Source organism: Idiotropiscis lumnitzeri, chromosome 17 (assembly GCF_059441095.1).
Source record: "Idiotropiscis lumnitzeri isolate Australia: NSW breed Sydney's pygmy pipehorse chromosome 17, RoL_Ilum_1.0, whole genome shotgun sequence".
Taxonomy (NCBI): domain Eukaryota; kingdom Metazoa; phylum Chordata; class Actinopteri; order Syngnathiformes; family Syngnathidae; genus Idiotropiscis; species Idiotropiscis lumnitzeri.
Window position 1 is genome coordinate 11,335,790 of NC_142407.1, and position 21,986 is coordinate 11,357,775.

The window sequence follows — 21,986 nt, forward strand, 5'->3', positions numbered from 1 at the left end:
GGTGGTTTATTTATCATTCTGGAAGAGATGTATATCACAATATAAAAGTTTATGCTGGAGAACTGTTTTTTTTCTCATTTTAAATACTATCATTATTTCATTCTAATATAATAGTTAAATATAAATACAGTACAGTCGAACTACAGTATTTACACTCATACCTGCCGTTGCATGTGTCACTAACACTCTTGAATTGAAGGTAGTAAAAGCTTTCGAGCTCTCGCATTTGGTGTGAATGCGTCAGCAATTGACAGTGATTTGCTCCCAAAAAAATAAAAATGACCATTGCAGCTGCACAAAGCCAATAAATCTTCTTAATTGGCCTCATTTGGGGGTTTCGATTGCAGATCAACACCGGTGCTGACAACGGCCACGGTTGGGTATCGATCACTTCCTCCCCTTTCATAGTACGGCATTTTCGACTTTTCATTCAGGGCGTACGGTGTGATGGACAGCTTTAGTTTCTGCGGAGGAACACACCAAAATGTTACGACGTTGACATCTTACATCCTGCGTTAATGGCACTGTGCAAACGTCTTAGGCCACCACTTGCTTTGTTGTTTGAATTGTTATTGAATGAATTAAAAATAAATCAAATAAAACTGGGGAAAAAAATGATTATATATTTGGATTATATAAAAGTGTATTAAAAGACCTTAAATGTATATAATATAATCTATTGACATCACCTGCACAAACGAGCCAGGCAGCACCCACAATGTGTGAATGATGCCCAGTGGAATCCAAATGATGGAGGCCCCGGCAATGACCCAGCCAACACCTTGAGCCCAGGGAGGGAAGACATAGCCTTCGTAGCGAGCCGGTTTGAACTGGATAATGGAAAAAATGAGGATAACCTGCCCCCCCCCCAAAAAAAAGAAAATCCCATTTAATATGAGCCGTCCTCCAGAGTGACATGGTGCAACAGTCTGCTGACTTACAGTGATGAGAAAAGGGGCAATGAATTGCCAACACACTCTGAAGAAGATGCTAGGCCTCTTTCCCGTCATCTCTTCCAGGTTGTCAGATAATCGATTTATACCTAAACATTGGGACAGATTTAGTCACTCTTGGTAAAAAGTAACAAATATATGAGCGTGAGTTCTGTTACTTTCTCTGTCTACTTGTGTTGCTGCTCCATTTGTGTACAATCAATTTCTAAAAAGTGCACTGCAACATAGATGCAATTGCACATTAGCATTAAGCTAACAGACTGAAAGGCTGAAATCTTTTTTTTGTGGAGGAAATAAGTGCCAAAGTGTTGCTTAAAGTCTTGAGTTGAGATTGTACAGATTAAACACCGCTGTTTCCTCCCTAAACAATAAACAGCAAAGCAATTGAAATTGAATTTGTTGTTCTACTCACCATAAAGCCAGCAAATGCCAATCACCTCAAAGAATGCAAGGAACATGATGGACACAATGGCCGTGTAATGATCCATCAGCTGGAAAACATAAATCCCCGCCTGCAAAAAAAAATTATTCTCTGTAAACTATAATCAGGAATTTAGCTCATACAGGAAAGGACAGCTTTTACCTGCGTCACATTCGGAATTCCAAGAATGCACGCGATTCCGCAAACTGCGAGAACTAACAGCTCTTTCTTCTTGAAGAACTTCAGCAGACGCTGATTGGATTGATCCATCAGACTGGTCACCATCACTTCAACCATGGCAAACTGGCCGAATAGAAAGAAGGAAATTGACTGTCGGTGATTGGTTTTTCACCTGTATTATTTGGAGTAGGGTGCGATTTGAGTTACCTCGCTGTCAATTCCGAGGAAAAGCAGCATGGAGAAGAACAACACGGCCCACAGTTGAGGTACTGGCATGCTGGCAAAGGCTTGTGGGTAAACGACATACACAAGTCCTGGACCTAGATAACACACATTTCAAATGTGCATCTCAAAATAATGAGCCGCCACTGCAATTCACACATTTAAGACACTTCTTTGTGATTGGTGGATTTCTTTCCTTACTTACCATCCACAGCCAACTGGGATACCGGAATATCTTGCAGGTGAGACATGTAGCCGAAAGCCGAGAAGATGACAAAGCCTGACAGAATACTGGTGAGGGAATTGACAATGGAGATCGTCAGTGTGTCCCTGTGTGAAAAGAGAGAGAGAGCATCTTTCTACTGTCTCTGTCCAGATGTTACACAAGGGCTCGGGGAAGTGGTGCGTGGGGTTTATTACTTAATAATGTTGTTATTAAAAGAGTTATAGCTGGCCATGGACATGAGGAAACCGAATCCTATTCCGATGGAGTTGAAGATCTGGGCTGCAGCGTTCACCCAAACCTGCAAGCAGACAGAACAATACACTGAAAATGTATTTCTTCCTCACGAACATGCATAGATAGACAGACTGTTTGAGCATTTATTCAATGTGCTTAAGCCAATGCTTCTCAATTATTTTCTGTTACACCCCCCCGCCCAGCTGGAAGAAAACAATTCACGCCCCCACCCACTACCAACTCTCCGCCGCCACTATAAATAATTGCATTTTCGTTGCAAAACAAACCAACACTGTAGAGTTAATACTCACTGTGCACATTAGGCAATGAGAGCGCCACTGCCATCTACTGGAGTGGATGTGCAATTACACTTCATTGTAGAACGGCGGGAAAAAAGCATGTACCCCAAGGTCACATGCGCCTCCCTCAAATTTGCTTTGGGGGCCGCCACACTATTTGAGAAGCACTGGCTTAAGCCTTCCACACACTGTGATATTTCTTAACTCGGCTTTGTTTAAAGAGCCCTATAAAAAATCTCAACTAAGGGCTGTACAGAAATAAAAATCAGGCATAAAACACAACAAAATAATAATAATAATAATAATCAATTCTTCTTTCTCACCTCCACTGAGAGCAACTCGTCCCATTCTGGTACAATGAAGAAGGTTATACCCCGAATTGCTCCAGGAAGCCTCACGTTATTGACCAGCAGGGCAATGAGAATGACATAAGGGAGCAGCGCTGTGAAGTACACCACCTGTACAAGAAAAAATAATAATAAAATGAAAGAAGAATTTATTCATCTCACACCTGTGTCAATTCCGCTCACCTTGCCTGTGGATTTGGTCCCCTTGAAAATGCAGAGGTAGATGATGATCCAAGCCAGCACAAGAATAAGGAAAAGGTCCCACCGTATCACTCCGGCCTCCTCGATTCCGCCTGTTTGCTGCAGCATCTTATATCTTCAGAGAAAGATGTATGTCAACAACTTGGGTGTAAAACCAGTGGAGGGCAGCACGGATTGAGGTAACGTGTTAATTTGTTTGAGGAAGTGCATTCGTCTCGGTCAGTGTATACGTAAGTGTGTAAATGTGAATGGCCGCCAGGTGGCGCCAGAATAAGTATTGCAATGTCCATTTAATTGAACAAAAAATAAATTAAAGTGCATTAAAAATAAAAAAGGCATTTCAATTTGGGGAAACGGATTCAAAAGGGAAATAATAATTTATGTTTTAATAATTCCTATCTCAAGGCACCATTCTATTCGTTCATTAAAATGTGTTTTATTGTCTATCCTCTCGAGTTGTTTTTTTTTCCAGTGGAATCCAAGAGTCAGAGATACGCCATCACAACTGTCTGTTTGTATTTAATTATTGCATGCGTGCACATGCCGAGAGGTGACTAATATTTACAAGTAGTTTTAACTTAACTACAAAGTTTTGACCTTTCCTATCATTTTCACTGATATCATTCACATGGCCCACGTGATAAACTTACACTGTTACCTTTGCCACACTGTAAACGCTTTCTTTTGTAACTTTTGCCTTTTTGGAGGATTTTTTTGATATCCTTAATAACCAGCTTAAGGTTTATGTACTGGTATTCAAGTCAAAGATTTCAAAAAACGGCTCGGACTCACTAGTAAAATGAAATGTATATGTCATTTTGTTCCACAATTACCTTCCACTCTTAGTGAGGCAAAACTTCAAGTGCCCACTTTGGTGCCTTCCAACTGAGCCTTGTTACTAGTGCACTTCAGTAGTTTACTATTCAGGTAAAATTGTCTACTAGTAGGCCAACGATGGTAAGGACATTGAATAAATGCTCCAACGACTTTCCATATGAATGCAGTTGTCCAACATACTTGAAGAATTCCTGGCTGGCCGTAGACGAGTAGCTGCCATTTGTGGCGTGATCTGTACAATTCGGCGTGTTCCACGTGTTGTTGCAACCCTGCCAGGGTAGCGGCACTTGGAAGGAGCTGAACAGGTAGTAGAGGGCCCAAGTGATGACCACATTGTAGTACGTGCACATGATGAAGGCAATGGCCACGGATGCCAAGCCGACACCTGTGCCACAGAAATGTGGATTCAATTAAAACAGTCATCTCTCAGGGAAAGGACGAAGCAGTCTATCATACCTTTTAAAAGTGGGCAGAATTGCGCAAGAGCGTGGACGGGGCCTCTTTTTGTGTATTGTCCAACCGTCAACTCCATATGGAGGAGTGGGATCCCCAACACAACCAGCATCAGAAGGTATGGTACCAGAAATGCACCTGCAGGGAAATTATCGGAGTTCACACCTTGACGGAAATGCACCTGTATGCACCTGTACACCAATTTTACAAAAGCGAAAAAAGAAACAGCAATTCACCGACTATGAACCAGCGTCACTTTTTGCACAATTCTCAAAAGTCTTGGAATTTTTTTTTGCACTCAAACTTGACGCACGTTCAAAAAGACAGATTTTCTTTTAAGTGAAAACCAGTTCTCCACTTCACTGATTTATTCCACACGATAAGTCATATATGGAAATATCAGGCAACACATATAAAACACTCACCCAAACTTTAAGTTATAAAATAAAAAGGCAATCAGAATTATTAATCGAGCCGCTACACAGAACCAATGCGGTATTTCTCAACTTAATACACTGAAGACTTTGAATCGATTTTGAGAAATTGGTTATGATTGAAGAGGAACAGGTGTATTTTAAAAAACAAATCTAAGACAAGAACAAAATAGAAATGTGTCTCCATTAGAGGAGTTAACTTGTTGAATGACAATATAATAATGAGCTGAAAACATAAAGATGTGCAAAACAAGAGTGATCAAAATATTTATATACTATAAAAAAATTGTGATGATTACGAAACAGTTGGCTTGAATGTAGGGATTTCGTTACAAGATCACGAGAATAATGTGCACATTACCTTCTTATTTCATTATCATTTTATTGATCAAATGTGTACACAGAATTAGGGGAAGATGCAATTGAACATGCGTGAGTACATTAGGTTTGAAGAACAACTTTCATTTTTAACACTTTAATTTTCCGTGGCAGAAAGATCATTATCTTTGTTAATGTCAAACGTGTCCTTCACTGCACGTGCTTGTCCGGTCACAGATTTCAAACTCTGACACAATAATTGAATCATTTAAAAAGATATATCTAGTGGAATGATTAAAGCAAATGTGAGCAAAGAATAGCATGAGATACATATTATGTCTAGCCAACATATTTTAAGTTTTTTTTTTTAAACTTACAAATGAATTGGCAAATTTATTACAGTTAAGAGTCAAACGTGCCCCCCTCTCACCCCCTTTAGCACAAGTGTTTGCTCCCCCCTTGGGTTAGAGGCGAGTACACAGTCGGTCTTATTTAGGGAACTACTCACCTCCTCCACTCCTGAAGCAGAGGTACGGGAACCTCCAAATGTTGCCCAGCCCCACGGCGGAGCCGATGCCCGCCAGGGTGAACTCGATCTTCCTGCTCCACGTCGGTCTCTCTTGCTTGGCCATGTCTGCTGCCAGTGTCCAAGCAGTCGCTCTTCTGGGCCCTAACTCCATAGAAAAGGGGCTGGTAGTTTAAGCAACTCTGGTTCACATCACTTTTTATTATCCTTAATGATTAGCAGAAGGTCTACCGTGTAAGTCCACTCAGTTGAGTTGAGTTGTTTGTTCACAAGCTTTGAATCATCAATCCATCAGCCATCCATTTTCCATGTCACTTTTCATCACAATTATATCCTTTTTTTTTTTTTGGTCTTCTATTTATTTTATTTTTTTTTGTAGGATTACAGCACAACACATGTGGTATTATTTTTTTTTTTATTCTAACACTTTGAAATTTCCCAAATAAAATATTAATCCTATTTTTAATATAATTTTGATTTATTAAATGTCATACATTATATTATTAAACCTCATTGTATTTGTAATAATTCATCATGTAGTATATATGATACAACATTTTATTTTATTTTTAATGATGTTCCATTAATATTATAGAATGATAATATTATTTGAAAAATTAAGCATGAATGGTTGTGTCATTTATAATCTAATTTTTTATTTTATATAAAAACATCACGCTGTGCTCATTTTTGTGACACTCCTGGCCTGTTTTCTTTCAGGAATGCTATTTTAAACATCGTCTCGTGGACTAGCTAATATGTCAAGGATTGCACTTGTCAGCTCACACTTCCAATATGATACAAAGTGCGATTTTGACACGTGAGCACCCGCAACCGTGTTAAGGTGAGGAGATATGATAAGCATTATCATTCCCCCCGGCGAGTACAGGATCTCTAACCCTCGACGATAATAAGCAGCAAACAAACACAAGCTTGGTCATTGACAATCACAGTTCGGAATAAAAAAAAAAAAAAAGAGAATTAGAGAATTAGAATTGCTCAACATGAAACTACAAAGAAGCGCGGCGTCCTAGTGCTTAGCATAACTGCCTCATAGTCGAGAGATTCTGGGTTTGAATCTGGCCTCAGCCCTCCTGTATGGTGTTTGCATCTTCTGCCCGTTCAGTCGAGCACCCACGTTGCCTTGAAATCTTTCCATGTGCCCTGCAATCGAGCGGTGACCAATCCCGGGTGTACACCGCCTCTTGCTCAAAGTCAGCTGGGATAGGATCGAGCTCACCTTTGACTCTCGTGAGAAGGTGAAGGAATGAATGAGGAATGAATGCAAAAACTACAAAGGAGCCACTTATTTTCATGGCACATTGTTTCCCAAGATCTTCTTAATTGGGAATTTAATTTTTGAACAGTTTGAATGCGCAATAGTAATATTAATAATAAAATTGGAATTTTAATGCAAATAAAGAAGTGTGAATGCATTCCTTCATCCTAACCATCCGCACTGGAGTTGTGTTACAATGCTTTTTGGTATTTGTGAGCCATCTGCTGGGCACACGAGAATCCTGCTTAGTGGACGTCACCAACTAAAATACAATACAATACATTACAACTTTATTTGTATAACGCTTTTCACAAGAGCTGCATCTGTAACAAATGGAGTACGACCCAAATGCAGGGAAGGAGGAAAAAATTCCAAACAAAATGTTTAATTTCCAGAAGAACAAAACACAAAGGCAAACAACGTGGGTGATTGGATAATCAAAAATACTTAAGTACAAACAATAAGGGGAAAGCAGGAAAGCAAATTTTCACAGAACCTTTAGTTTACTTGCCAATCATAAAATGTCACCCAATTTTCTTGCCTTTAACTTTTGGGTTTGCCCACCATTTTTTTTTACAGTGTACATATGTAATCTATTTTCAGACAAAGTTGGGTGAACTCAAAGTTTCAGGGCAGAAAACTTGGATAAAATTTTAATTTGGGCAAGTAAATGTTTTAAGTTTCGCAATTCAAAGTGCTCAGACATGCAAGCAGCTGTTGACCTTATGCAAATATTCTCAGGCCTGCACGAGGCAATGCTGTGATATCAACATGCTGGTCAGTGGAGCAATATCGGTCATGTTACCTGGGAAACGCTTATCTGTCTGTGTCAAAGAATGTTTCTAGAAGGTAATGACATAAATGTATGGCACGTACAGTCGATATAAACGTCATCACCCACTGTTTAAATGCCACCCTTTCGATATACAGTATAAAAACATGAGACACAAAAAAATTCCACTTATGAATGTGATCCTTCTTCTGTACAACCCAATGGATTAAAAAATATATTTCTAATGCAGGAATTAGAAATAAACAGAGGTGCACACTCTTTTATATACCTATGTAAGCTCTTCTGCAAATGACGATTTTTCTATCCTGTCTTGTAACCAGCAATGACTTGGTTTGAACGACACAGAGATTTTAGTTGTTTCTTTTTCCTTTATTCCATTTTCCATTCTTACTATTTTTTTAGTCCAAGATGTACTGTTAGAGAATATCGAATCAATGAATCCTATCATTTCAGAGTTTAAATTATACATTAACCAAAAGAAACAACTATTTTCTTGCCATAAATAAAATGCATTTATATAGATCTCATTAGGGCTGGCATATTGTTAATGATTTCCATATTTGTCATTTTGTATTTGAAAGGGGAACTTGAAAAAAATAGTATATAGTTTTAAAAATACTCCATAATGTCATCTTTTGAAAGACTCGCGATTAGGAATTACAATTAGACGTATCCTTGATGAAAAACGGCTATTAACACAATTATTCATGCTGGTTTAATGTTGCTTTTTTATATCAGTCTCTCAGAAGACACTCTTACGTCATATCCTCTGTTGTTTGGACGTTTGGGAAAGACATCCGGTAAATTAACAACAGTCATCAAGATACCGTAAAGCGGTGATCTATGTCGAGAATAAAATAAAAGCATAAAAAGTTGACGCCAGAGCAATCCAATTGTACTGACGTTTGGGAGTTTTTATTTTGAAAGTTTTAACCGGAAACTCTGATTGACCTTCTTCAGCGGAGAGAAAATCGATACGAGTGTGGGTGTGACTGGAGCTCTTTGGCTGATGTTGTGATGAAATAATTGTGAGGGTTCGTGGGGGAAGGGGGAATCGTACATTTAACATCTTCTATCGAGTATATTTTTTAATTGTTTTTAAAATGGGAAATTGCCACACCGTTGGACCAAACGAGGCGCTTGTGGTTTCAGGTATGGACAAATTACTCGCGTTGGGAAGTTTTTTGTAATTAATTTTAAGCAACGCGGCCTTCGCCTAGTTTGAGCTGGATGAAGGGATTTAAGAGGCGGGCCTTCGGGGGCGGTTTCTTTACCTTCACTCGACGAATACTTCTTTACATCGTTCAAAATCCATCTCGCTAAAAGACGCGATGCACGTGTATAACATCAATGTAGCCACGTTTGACCAACTGACGTAAAAAGAAAAATCGGGGGGAAAAAAATCGTCATTCCTGTTACTACCGATTACGTAACATCTTCAATCGGCTATAGCCGCTTTCACATCGTTTGAACTTTCACATCAATATGTCACAAACATTTTCTTATGTAAATGTTCTAATCAAATGTAACATAGCGCATGCGTTTTGTTCTACTGCTGTTTGGGCGACATCATAGCAGACACCGGAGAATTTCCTGTCCTTCATGTGTTCGTGTTCTCTTGGACTCTTCCTAAAATTGTTTTGATTTAGGCATTAAAAACAGCAATGCATGGCAAAGTTCAACGCGATTTGCTTTTGAGAGCTTTGTGAGTTTATTACTAGCAGGACATGGCGGTTGCTCCCTACAGAAGGAATACAGTTGAGTAAATTAGATTACATGGGAGAGGCCCATCAAGTCCTCCCGGCATCGGTGCAGTTTGCTGTGCACGACACAGAATGGCAGACCGGGAATTGCAGTTGAACAGAATAAACAAATGAAGGCATCCAACCTTCCTCATTTTGGTGTATTTCCCAGCACATTACTATGAGCTTGGGAAAGGAGAGTGCCAAATACTGTGGTGTCTTTTAGTGAGGAGGAGGAATGTATCTTTTTTAAATTTATTAGATTATCAGATATTAAATTATGTAATTACACTACAACAATTTGAGTTTGTAGTGAAAATAATCTGCATGATTTTTTTCCACAACCCAAATTTGTACTTTGTGTTAGCCCGACTAATTTAATTTTATCAGCCAAACTCAGCTCTTTTAAAGCCAATTGTCGTTAACACATTTCAACATATTAACATTCCAGTCTTATTTTGCATCCATCCATCATCTGATCCTCTTCTCCTCACAAGGGTGGCGAGCATACTGCAGCCTATCCCAGCTGGTCTTCGGGCAGTAGGCGGGGTACACCCTGAACTGGTTGCCAGCCAATTGCAGGGCACGTAAAGACGAACCATTTGCGCTCACAATCACACTTGGGGGCAAATCGGGGTTTCCAATCTACCCACCATGCATGTTTTTGGAATGTGGGAAGAAACTGGAGTACCCGGAGGAAATCCACGCAGGCACGGGGTGAAAATGCAAACTCTTTTATCGTAAGCGTTAAAAGGAACAAAAAAAGAACTGCTGTTATTCAGCATTATTTTTTTTAATTAATCTATCTTTTTTTTTTTAGTTATCTGAATTTTCTACTGCCAAATATCAGAATCGGCTTTGGCCTGATATCTGTTTGAGCGTACCGCAGTGTAGCGTATCTTTGGCTGATATCGGCAGCCCCCATGAGCACCTGCTACCTTTAAAAAAAACTGTGCCTAGCATTGATACTTACCCATCCCTAAAGGAAACTCGCTGCTACGAAAACGATGCACATGGAGGAGGCGTTGTTAGTACTGCTGCTAACAGCAAGAATAGCCAGTATGAATTTGAGCATCGGTGCTGTCAACGCCTGACGTAAGGCCGTTCTGTGTGAGGGTTCACATTCTCTCCCCGTGAAGCTTTCACCGGGTCCTCCTACGACTAAAAACATCAAAGGTTGATTTCCGCTCAGCGCCTTGACCTTGTCTCTGACACCATCTAGTTCCTGCATTGCTCACGCTTGGGTTAAATACGCCATTTTTAAATCTGCTTAAATCTAATTTGGTGTATTGAATTTTTGACACTTGTTTGGAAAAACCTCTTGCACAAATGTGTTTGGAAAACCTGTTGGTAGACAACTTTCTCCTTGGGATTTTGACTTTGTGCTTTTGCACACTTCTGCAAGTGTCCCAGCGGCCAGCACTGCTCGTTTCTTCTCTCAGCCACATTTGACAACTACACAGAGAGAAACTTTGGGATGGAATCAAAACGTCCCCACCCCCCACTTTTATAGAACGCAGTCAGGAATGTCAGTTTTGCCCGTGCTAGCGAGGCATCAGCTCAGTGTATCTCCGCAAGATTCTCAGCCTAATTGCCTTTGACAGGCAGTTTATTTTAACCGTAAATCATGTGCCACCCACATCCGTTTATACAAATACCACAGGAATAAGATCATGTGCCTCAAACCTTTCATAGTACTGTTTTGTGCGAGAGATACTTCTCTACTTGTTACAGCCGCTGAAAAACAACGACTGCCTCTTGTTTTGTTTTGAGCTTATCAACAACTGGTAGGTTTGAAGAAGCCGATTCAACGAAACTGTCATTGGTTAAACATTCTGTTCCACGATTCTTTTTAAATGATTTGTTCCACAGTCCAAACTGTCTCCCATCATAACACCGTTATTACATTTACTAGCCATATTTGATGTGACATTTTTGCCCACAGCATTGGCAATGTTAGATTTCTTTTTACATTATCACACCCGTTTGTTTCATTCCGGAAACCCGTGATTGTTTTCCAACCTTGTTGAAGTCAATGTTGTACAACCACTCGGAGATTGGTTTGGGTAAATATAGGCGCGCGCACACGCGTGTGTCAGTAAATATAGTCTAGCTCCTCCCCCTTTTCTTTCTGTCATTTCACATATGACAGCTGGGAATGCCTCCTGAAACACTCACACTGGAGATGGACCAGACTCTGGCCTGTGTGACGTGTTGCTATAGCGAACTGCATACAATTTATTTTTTTCCATTACCGTGTATGTCGTCTTTCACATGTACTGCTTCTCCTGCAGTCTTTCCTCAGCGGCCATTTTTTTTAAACACCCTAACAAAATTCACGACCACCGTTGCTTTTAATTACATAAAACGTGCCGGGAAATTAAGATGAATGCTGTGTGCATGATTTCCTAACCATTGTCTATGCCCCCCCCCCTTCTCTGATTATGGTGATGTGACGTTCATGTCGTTTGTGTTGTTCCCAAGGTGGCTGCTGTGGTTCCGATCAGAAAACGTATGTTGTGGGAGGCTGGGCTTGGGCTTGGTGGCTCATCTCGGACATCCAAAGGTAAGAGTTCGCGGCGCATTGCTCCAACAGTACCAGAAGTGGGCAGTACATATTTGATGTGGGGACCTATCTGACGAGTTGTGCCTTTAATATCACCCATTATGTCGTAAATAATTACATTTCATCATTTGTCAAGTTTTAGGCAAAAGCAACCAGCAAGTACATCAAACTCAGACGTTGTTTAAACTCGACGCCATCTTTCTTGTTTGCTTCTTGTTAATGGCTGATGGTGCGTGTGGTGTATTATTCTTCTGATTGATTAGCATCTGAATTCGCCCGTCTGGCCCATGTGTACTTAATGTCTACATACTGCGTTACTCCTTTATCTGCTCATTATTTGTTTGTATATTCCCAGCTGACGCCGTTCATATTCTATTGTATCTGAAAGCTCTTTTGTGAACATGCAGCGTGTTTATTCAAATATTTAAACGTGGCCAACCGCTCGCCACCAAACATGGAGTTAAAGTTTGCTGCATTTAGGTGTGGTCTGGATTAAGCAGTGGTGCTGGTAAAACAGAACCGTGACTGCTAGTTTACCCTTTAAAGTTAACCTTTTGCAGAATTTACAGTTTCGTATTTTAAAAGTACTCATTCTCGTCACTAATTTTCTATTTAAGCGCATTGAGTGCTTGCCTCAAAACATTTTGTCTGTGACATGAACTTCCTTGTGCTAATATTCATTTGCTTGTGGAGCACCTGGTGATCTAATGTTTGCTCGTCTCTCTGAGAAGCCGCTTTCCCGTGTGTGCCTCAGCTCGACTGTGTCCGCTTCAGGTTACCCATTTCCAATTAAGAACCGCGCTTCAGTGTTGCTTGGGAACGTAAATGGTAAACCGCAACAACAAAGTGAAGTCAATGCATGGATGAGCTTCTAAATTCACCAAACCCTGACTGGCTGTCACTCAATATTATGGTCACATTTTTTTTTTTTCTGGGAGGATGACAGCAGAACGAAAGCTCCTTGCTCGTCTCCAGAGTGGCGCCTTGTGCTTGGCGGTGAGGGCACTCTCTCTTCCCGCTTCTGATGCAGCAATCATGTTAATGTTCGGGCCCATGACTCATTGATCCAGTTCTCCTGGAGAGCCAGAGGAGAAAGGGAGGAGGAGGGGGAGGGGGGTGTTGATGGTGCCACTTATTAGAGAGTCAATTCCTCCTGCGGTGTGCTTTGTACAAAAATGGATGCTGAAGTACCTCTTGAATTTAAAAACTCCGTACTGGTTCTTGTTTTGATCGCACATTGTAAATAAATAAATAAATTTGTAAATTAAACGTATTGCGATATTTTTGTTCCGATAACAAGTATCGATAGCGATGAGGGCGTATCAATATCTTTGATCCCATGTTGAGCTCTGTGAATGGAGGTTGTTTTGGTTTTTTTCCTCCCACTTTTATACTCCCGTGTGTCAGGAACAGTTACTCGAACGGTTGATGCATTTTTCAATCGCCACACTCGAATATATGTCACTTAAGTTAAAACTTTGGGAACACATGCCTCTGCTTTTTAATACATATTGTGAGGTTAATACGTGTTTTGTGGCAAACATGGAGGATCCCAGCGCAGAGCGGCAAGGCTGCGTAATAAAAAAAAAATATTTTTTTTTTCATTATCACAAAAGGGGCAAATGGAAAACTGCAAACCCTAAACCAAAAATGTAGCGAGGAAACCAAACTCTCACCACAACAAGAAACTTGACAAACTGGCAATGTGACCATAATAATTTGGAGCAAGAGTATAAACAGCAAACTCATCTGTGGATCTTCAGTCTTTGTCCGCTTGTTATTTAAACAATTACTAACAGACAATCAAATGTTGATTTGAGCTGCAAGGCGCCTTATTTTTATTTTTTTTGTGCACTGACCAAAATAACAATTAGTCTTGGTGGCTAAAGCAGGAGCAGCAGGGCTTCAGATCCTGACTTTGACCTCTTTCTCTTAACCTTGGTGACTGACCTTCCTAACAGCTGTTGTCCGACTTACTGTTTTGCCTCTGCTACTCCGGCCTGCCTTCCTGTCTGCGTAGAATGTCTCTGGAGGTTATGACCATCCTCTGTCGCTGTGAGAATATCGAAACCTCGGAGGGTGTTCCCCTGGATGTGACTGGGGTGGCCCAGGTAAAGTATTTTCAAGAGACCCCCGGGACAAAAAAAAAAAAAAAAACCCAGCAGTGGCAGTTGCTCAAGACCAAAAGAAGATGCTGCAAAACTGGCTCACCTAAAGTTTGCGTGCGTGCGAGTGTGTACGTTCTCCTCCACGTGGCTTCTCTCTTCTGTCGTCAAACGGGGGCATTCAGCAGTCACTAACTTTGCCGTGAAGCTGCACTCTGAAAACCTTGAATTCTATAGGAATGGCTTTGGAAACTGAGAGACACAATCCGAGTCGAGTTATTCTCGCAGAGCTGCATTTGAAAAAAGTCCGAGTTGATTTCGGGGAGCATCGCATACTCCATTGTTAGTGCTCTGGAGTCCTTGGGTGAATGGTTTCACTTTGTCCTGATTTTTTTCCTTGTGTTCTGGCCCCTCCCTTCATTTGCTTCCCCTCCGAACATGCCTGTTTTTATTTTTTATTTTTTTTTCCACATTCTTCACAGGATAACGCTTGAGATTATGACCCTGCAGCCCAAGTGTGAGGATGTAGAGACAGCGGAGGGTGTAGCTATAACTGTCACAGGGGTGGCTCAGGTAAATCACCACACTGCTTCTTTTTGGGAATGCCAGTTGAGACTTACCCCCCACCCCCCTCACCCTCACCCTGTTCCCCGCCCGCATCCCAGCAACTTCCTTTGGTCTGGCATCACCCCATAATCACGTCAGCGGTGGTTTCATACAGAGGGCTCAGGTTACCATACAAGCATTGTTGTTGTTTTTTTTATTTTTTTTTTTATGCTGGCCTCCAAGATGTCGAGTCTGCATATTTTGCCCTCATCGCTGTACGGAGGACGTTGAATGACACGGATGTGGGCAAGCCTACGCTCAGACTGATCGTAGCACCGTGTCCGAGGTTATAAAATAAACGAAGCTTTTAGTGACAGCCATTTTTTTTTTTTTTTTTAAATATATAAAGTTTGTTTTTAATTTCAACCTTATACGCTGCTGTGCAACAAATTTGCAGCCACAGTAGTTCCTCGTTTCCACTGATGCGGCCTGAATGAGTCCCAGCGTGACAACAAACAGTCGTTAGCGCCTTACCCGCATGTTACTCTCACTTCATGTTCATTGTGCTTTGATTACTTTTTGGTTCTATAATTTTATGAAAAATATTGAATTAATATACATTCACGAATGATTTGGATCATGGAGAATATAATAAAAAGAAAGTGGCACTTACGGGTTGTTTTAATCAGACTTTTTAATCAGAACTTCCTCTACCCTCCGAAAAGCTGCAAAATCAGTCCATCTGGACCCAAAATGCAACGAGTTCTAAAGTGATGTTCGCTTTTTCAGCATATTGATTACCTACCACGACCTTCTGTATTTCAGTTCTTGATTTCAGTCACTTCACTAGTTTTGTGCGCATGCTTTCCGTGTGTCTGAAAGGAGATGCCTCATTATCGGTCGTGTACTGTGTTCGGACGCTCCAGTGTTCCTTGCAGTGTATTTTGCTCCATGCATGCTGACAATGAGCCCACTGTCTGGAACGACCCCTCACTTTCTCACACTTGTTTTAGCACACAATTTCACTCTGCCCCGGCAGTATTGGCCCGAGTGGATACAAAGCTTTTGTGGAGGCTCATGGCAACGGGAGTGGCATGACCTGCCATTCAACACTTCGCTAGCGGGAATTGCCCGGAATTGGGATTTTTTTTCATTTATTTATTTTTTTTAAATGAAACTAATATTTTGTCTGGCATCAGTAAATTGAAAAATAAATAATTCTAAATACATTTCATGGAATTTATTTGTTTTTATTTTTTTATATGACATTTCACTTTCTAGTTTTTCTTTGTATTAAGGGGGTCGGGCGAGGTCAGATTTCTACAATTGGGAGCGACACTCACTTTTTCCATTTCAGCACATCTCCCCCCCCCTGCTGACTCTTTTGAACTGGCCTGCCGTGCGGTTGTCCATCTTGCACCCTTTATCAGTTTTTATGTGGAATGCTAATTACATTGTGTGTCCTTCAACCTTGGTATGAGTGCATGTTACCCAAGCAAATGGTGTGACCACTTGCCTAAGGACCCAGCTCACTTCTCTCTCTTTTGACAGCCCCAGTGGAGTACAGCATCGTCCCCAACTTTTTGTTTTCATTTCTTCGCCATACAAATGAGCTCCTCCTGTCAATGATGTCCCCATTTCCCTTCCTTTATTTTGTGTGCATGGGTAATGAGCATGATACGTGACAGAAGAAAAAAAACATGTACAGGAATTCATACAGTAATGATCTTCCACATTGAATGCACAATTCAAGTCATGTAACGTTTCTATTGAGCCGGGGTGACGAAGGCCATGTCCACACGTGTGTGGCTATTTTTAAAAAGATGTGTTTTTTTTAGTTGCGGGTTAAAAGACAAAAAAAATAAAATAATATTTTTTAATTTTTTTGATTTAAGTGTCTTTGAAAATATCTGCATACATGTGGACATGACCCCAATCATCAAGAGTTAGTCTTGTATGGAATAATTAAAGCCAGCAGCTGCTGTTCACCGTGGCATGTTTCTGGATACCAGTTAAGAAAAGAATTTAGGACCAGAATTGTATTATTTTTTTTAAGTTAAGCATATTCCTCTTTTTATTTTCTAAACTTTTTAGCCACGTAAAGTAAGTCCACATTTGTGTTTTATTAGTTGTTCTGTGTGCGCTCAGCTGACAATGTTTGTCCACACTGACGCCAGGTGAAGGTGATGACAGAAAATGAACTGCTGGGTTACGCCTGCGAGCAGTTCCTCGGCAAGTCGGTCATAGAGATCAAGAGTGTCATCCTGCAGACCCTCGAGGGTCACCTACGTGCCATCCTCGGTACGTATCTACTCATATGAGGTGTTTGGCCGTTTTACCAGAATGCAGTGTTGAACCTACTGTGCTCAACGGGCCGACATTAACGATAGTAGTCGGGAAGCATAAAACCGCTTTGCTCCTGACCTTTTAAAACAAAGGCAGTCAAAAGCACATTTCTCTTGCCAAAGCTCTTTGAACACTATTATGATGTCATCACGTGAATTAAAGCAAGACTTTGAACTGGAAACACCAACACTTGAATTCATGTCACAGGTACTTTAACTGTGGAGCAAATTTACCAAGACAGAGACAAGTTTGCTTCTCTGGTCCGAGAGGTGGCGGCACCTGACGTTGGCCGCATGGGCATCGAGATTCTCAGTTTCACCATCAAGGTGTGACATTTTTTTTTTAAATTGTATTATTTAATTATTTAATATGTTTTAATGCTTGAACAAACTTTTATTAATTTGTTTGTCAGGACGTGTATGACAAAGTGGAGTACCTTAGCTCACTGGGCAAAACGCAGACGGCTGCAGTGCAGAGGGATGCTGACATCGGAGTGGCGGAGGCAGAGAGAGACGCTGGGATCAGGGTAAGAGGAACTTGCATTTACAAATGATCATCCAAGAGCGGAACAAGTTTCCCTAACGTTCAGAAATTCACTTGTGTATTGTTTTTTTTTTGTGTTTTTTTTTTAAACAGGAAGCTGAGTGTAAGAAAGAAATGATGGATGTCAAGTTCCTGGCAGACACGAAAATGGCAGATTCCAAACGAGAGCTGGAAATGCAGAGAGCTGCCTTCAATCAGGAAGTCAACACGAAGGTATTAATGCAGCGATTCGAGGGAATGTGGAGCACGATTTTTAGGCCATTGATTAAAAACTTAAACTTAAAAATTAAAGTCCGAGTTCCAAAAACAAAATCTGTCATTGGGCTTGCAGTAAATAACTAGACACTAAATTTTCCTGATAAGCCAACTTAAAAAGGTGAAGTAGTTATAATCCATCCTGTCTCTCCAGAAAGCAGAAGCTCAGCTGGCGTATGAGCTGCAAGCGGCCAAAGAGCAGCAGAAGATCCGTCTGGAGGAGATGGAAGTGGAAGTAGTCCAGAGGAAGAAGCAGATCACCATTGAGGAGAAGGAGATTGATCGCACTGACAAGGAGCTCATCGCCACTGTGAAGAGACCTGCGGAAGCGGAAGCTTACAAGATGCAGCAGCTGGCTGAGGGCCATAAGTGAGTGGCAGTGGGCCCGCCTTTGGCGAACCTTTACGGATGTACCATTTGATGTAAAATCATTCATATGTGACGCTGACTGTGCCATTTTGTAAGGTCTGTTTAAGCACAGTGAATGCTTTCCTTGCCCTCCACCAGGATCAAGAAGGTGCTGACAGCCCAGGCCGAGGCTGAGAAGATTCGCTTCATCGGCGAAGCAGAAGCCGCCTCCATCGAAGCCGTGGGCAAAGCAGAGGCCGAGAAAATGAGACTGAAGGCTGAAGCCTACCAGCAGTACGGCGAGGCCGCCAAGACAGCTTTGGTCCTGGAAGCACTGCCCAAGGTCAGTTGCATTTCTTCAGACCAAATTTGACATCATTCCCCGACATCACGACATTAGTCTGACATGTTGGCTTGTCACAGTTGGAAAAGCTGCAACTGCACTTAATAATGAATTAGAATCAGCAATGTGCGTCTCAGGCAGTTTATTTTTTTATTTTATCAAATGGTTTTCAGCTAATTATCTTTTCTACATTCTACACCTTTGACTTGCAGTCTTCTAAGGGCTAACCATGATAATTTCATAAAATTCTACACACACACTCACACACACGTATAATATACTTGAAATACTAATCGTTGTTCCCTGTGTTGTTAGATTGCCGGCAAGGTGGCCGCTCCGTTGTCCAGGACCAACGAGATTGTGATCCTGACCGGCGAAGGCAACCGTGTGACAGGAGAAGTGAACCGTCTGTTAGCCGAACTCCCGGTTTCCATCAACGCCCTCACTGGGGTAGACGTGACCAAGGTAAGTGTGGTCGTGTTGTATCTTTTATTGCTATTATATCGTTCCTTTTTAGAAGTTAAAAGGACTTTAATCTATTTTGTGTTAACATATTTACATTTGTACAACTGTAACTTTAGCTAATGTAAGAAATAGTGTCATTCAGGTCCATTCTTTGCACATCTTGCATTGCTTGTAAAAAATGAAGAATTGCTGATATTTTGATTTTTAGTTGTCTCGTTGTCCAGCAGGGGGCACTGCAGTTCCTTATACATTATGACATCCATTGTCATAGCTCAGTGATTGAACGTCACGTTTACATGTTGTCTATGGGCTAAGTGCAGCTCTTTTCTGTCAACAGATCCCATTGCTGCAGAAGATAAGCGGCCAGACAGCCATCTGATGAATCACAACCCCCCCTCGGACATAAACAGTATCTGCCTCAAGCATGACAACACTTTCTCTAGTCTCTGACCCACTTATGCAAAACTGCCAGAAACACCAAACGAGATTTGAGATATTTTTTTACGATTTTACTTTCCACCAAACGAAAAGGCAGGCTGTGGTGTAACCTTTCTTTGTTTTATCTCCTGACTGGATTTTATGCCGCAGTCCGGTTAAATTCAGCAAGCCAAACAAAAGCAAAGAGGCGTGTGTTGAAAGGGGAGAAATGTCAGAGTAAATCTATTCTAAATGTAGTTGGCTTAAGAGAGAAAAAATCTGATTGTGCTGGAAAACTTCCAAAATTCATTTAATGTTGAATCTCTGGTTATAATTGGCAACCTTTTATTCCCACTTGTTTCTGGACCCCTGAGAGAACTTGATCATCCGCTGTTACGCTCACCTGCTCTTCACCCGCTGTGACTGAAATATGGCTGACATAAGACAGAATATAACTGTACAAGGATTGTAAAAGTAGAACCACTATTTGCTCGCCATCCCCTCGCCTGTCCTCCTGTCGTCCCAATGTGCTCGTGACTGTCCAATCATCACTCAAGTGCCCAAAAACTTTTCGGACAGTGCTTCAGCCTCTCTGTGTCATCCAGTTCCCCTGCTGTCACATCTGCCGTTTTACTAACACACACACACACAAAAAAAAAACGTTCTTTAACACCAAGCCATTTTGAGGAAGGGAAGGGTAGCCTTAAATGAGCCCTGGTTGCACACCAGGCTCACCCATTACTCGTGTAGTACGTTGCATTGCATGTGGTGGACGCTGAGGGCTGTTCCCGTTACTCAAAATGTCATCTCCCCCCCCACCCCCAACCCCCCCCCAACAAATTCTCTTGTGCAAAATAAATGTGAGCAAACGCATCTTTTTTACTTTATTAATAACACTGTTTTTTAACTGTTAAAAAAAATAGTGAGTGGTTTGTTGCCATAGAAACAAACCTTTTACTAACGGTAACTAACAAGTGCTGCATGTGTAACCTCCTCTTGACAAACGTCTGACACACGCTAATTCACTCTTGTAGCATCCGCAAAGTGAAGTCAAACTGATTCCATTGGCACCTTTTTGTTCGCGGTTTCTTTTTGAATAAAAAATGAAACGGAAACATTCACTTTTGCGCACCCCGATGTTACGCGTTCAAATGAAAAACGCAGCGAACCTCGACTTTGCGAGGTTCCACTGTACCTGACGAAACGAGCGGCCCTTCTGTTCTCCGTTTTCAGGATGACGTGTCATTATCGTAACCGAACTTAATCGCAGATCATTTTATCGAGCCGGCTGCCAGCTTAGAAGTGGAGTATGTTGTTTGTAACATGTTTTGTACACAGTGCCTTTGTCAGAGAAGAGGTCATGAGTGTGCTGTGACTATTTCAATCATACGCGTGTCGAGCTAGTAATGAGCTGCTGTTCATTTCCGCTTTCTACGCTAGACATTGCTCATTGTAACCTGTCGATGTGAACGTTGTACATGCATACCTGTCTGATTTACTTTTGTTCTCGTCCGGCTTCATGTATTTTATAACATTCAGTGCTAACAACATGCGTACATGGGAACACAAAGATATGTAGCTGCAGGATATAGACTTAAATGTTGCTTTTTCTTTCATATCAGCACCTGTTTGTATTACATTTATTTTGGGCCGGTTATATTCGGTTTCAAAAATTAATTGCAGCTGTTTTACTCCAAGTAGAATTTGGGAGACAATGTGGATGAAGACCAAGTCTTAGACCTACGCCTTAAAAATACATTTATTTGTATGTGATAGAACAAAGGAAAAAAAAAAAGTCTATTATTAATACGATTTCTATTTACGCGTCTCCAAATTCTTATCTTTTGACAAACTGATCCAGCATGGCATTTGAAGCACGTGTTCATGTTACTTCTATGTTGTGCACCATCCTCAAATAAAATATATCGATACCACAATCCTGAATCCTGTGTGCTTGTGACGAAATCCAGCCTATTCCAGATGACTTTGGGCGAGAGATGTGAGATGCCATATAATTGCTGCCAGCAAATCGCTGGGAATCTACAACGAGCCGACTATCCACACCCTCATTCACACCGATCAGTTAAATTCACATGCTTATTTTTCAGAATGTAGGAGGAAGCCGGATTACATGGAGAATTCACTTCACTTTAAGTATGATTTTCAACATGGTTGAAAAAATGACACAATTCTCACCAATGTTTTCCACCAACTCCATGACACGTCATTCCATGTATTTCAATATCATTCCACATTTTTTACCAATACCATATTACTCCCCATCTTTTAATATATTTTCTTTTCACATGCAACCTACAGAAATGGTATTTCGTCGTTATCGTCATAATGCGGGACAAAAGAAAATGGTTTGGTTCATCCCTCTTATGCAACAGTTGTACAACAGCCATGTGCGACCCATCAAATTAACTGTAATGGTAAAGTGATGGGGGTGGGGGAGTCGAACGAGCTTTTCTGAGAAGATAAGTTAGCAAAAGAGCAAACCACCCTGATATTCTGACAACTTTCTTTATCTGGGCCTGCAGCTCCACCAAAGCTGGTGCCGCGCCCTAACTAATGAGCGTTACCA

General features: G+C 41.1%; 2 protein-coding genes across 3 annotated transcripts; one reads left to right on the forward strand and one right to left on the reverse strand.

Annotated features, from left to right (window-relative positions):
* Positions 1-100: 100 nt before the first annotated feature.
* Positions 101-5,844, reverse strand: LOC148320238 (sodium- and chloride-dependent GABA transporter ine). Its single transcript, XM_088279697.1, has 13 exons — positions 5,634-5,844; positions 4,377-4,511; positions 4,101-4,305; positions 3,066-3,198; positions 2,859-2,993; positions 2,197-2,300; positions 1,982-2,106; positions 1,762-1,874; positions 1,537-1,677; positions 1,366-1,465; positions 942-1,042; positions 690-857; positions 101-464 (listed from the first exon to the last, which is right to left on the reverse strand). Exons 1-13 carry the CDS (start codon positions 5,803-5,805, stop codon positions 315-317), a joined length of 1,782 nt encoding a protein of 593 aa, XP_088135823.1. The 5' UTR covers positions 5,806-5,844; the 3' UTR covers positions 101-314.
* Positions 5,845-8,708: 2,864 nt separating this feature from the next.
* Positions 8,709-21,336, forward strand: LOC148320239 (flotillin-2a). Of its 2 annotated transcripts, none has more exons than XM_088279271.1 (11): positions 8,709-8,875; positions 11,950-12,031; positions 14,052-14,142; positions 16,860-16,983; positions 17,236-17,354; positions 17,441-17,554; positions 17,665-17,784; positions 17,981-18,195; positions 18,334-18,517; positions 18,833-18,982; positions 19,320-21,336. In XM_088279271.1, exons 1-11 carry the CDS (start codon positions 8,827-8,829, stop codon positions 19,359-19,361), a joined length of 1,290 nt encoding a protein of 429 aa, XP_088135397.1. In that variant the 5' UTR covers positions 8,709-8,826; the 3' UTR covers positions 19,362-21,336. The 2 variants fall into 2 exon arrangements, with proteins under 2 accessions (XP_088135397.1, XP_088135396.1); XM_088279270.1 differs by lacking the exon at positions 14,052-14,142 and adding an exon at positions 14,619-14,709.
* Positions 21,337-21,986: the final 650 nt, after the last annotated feature.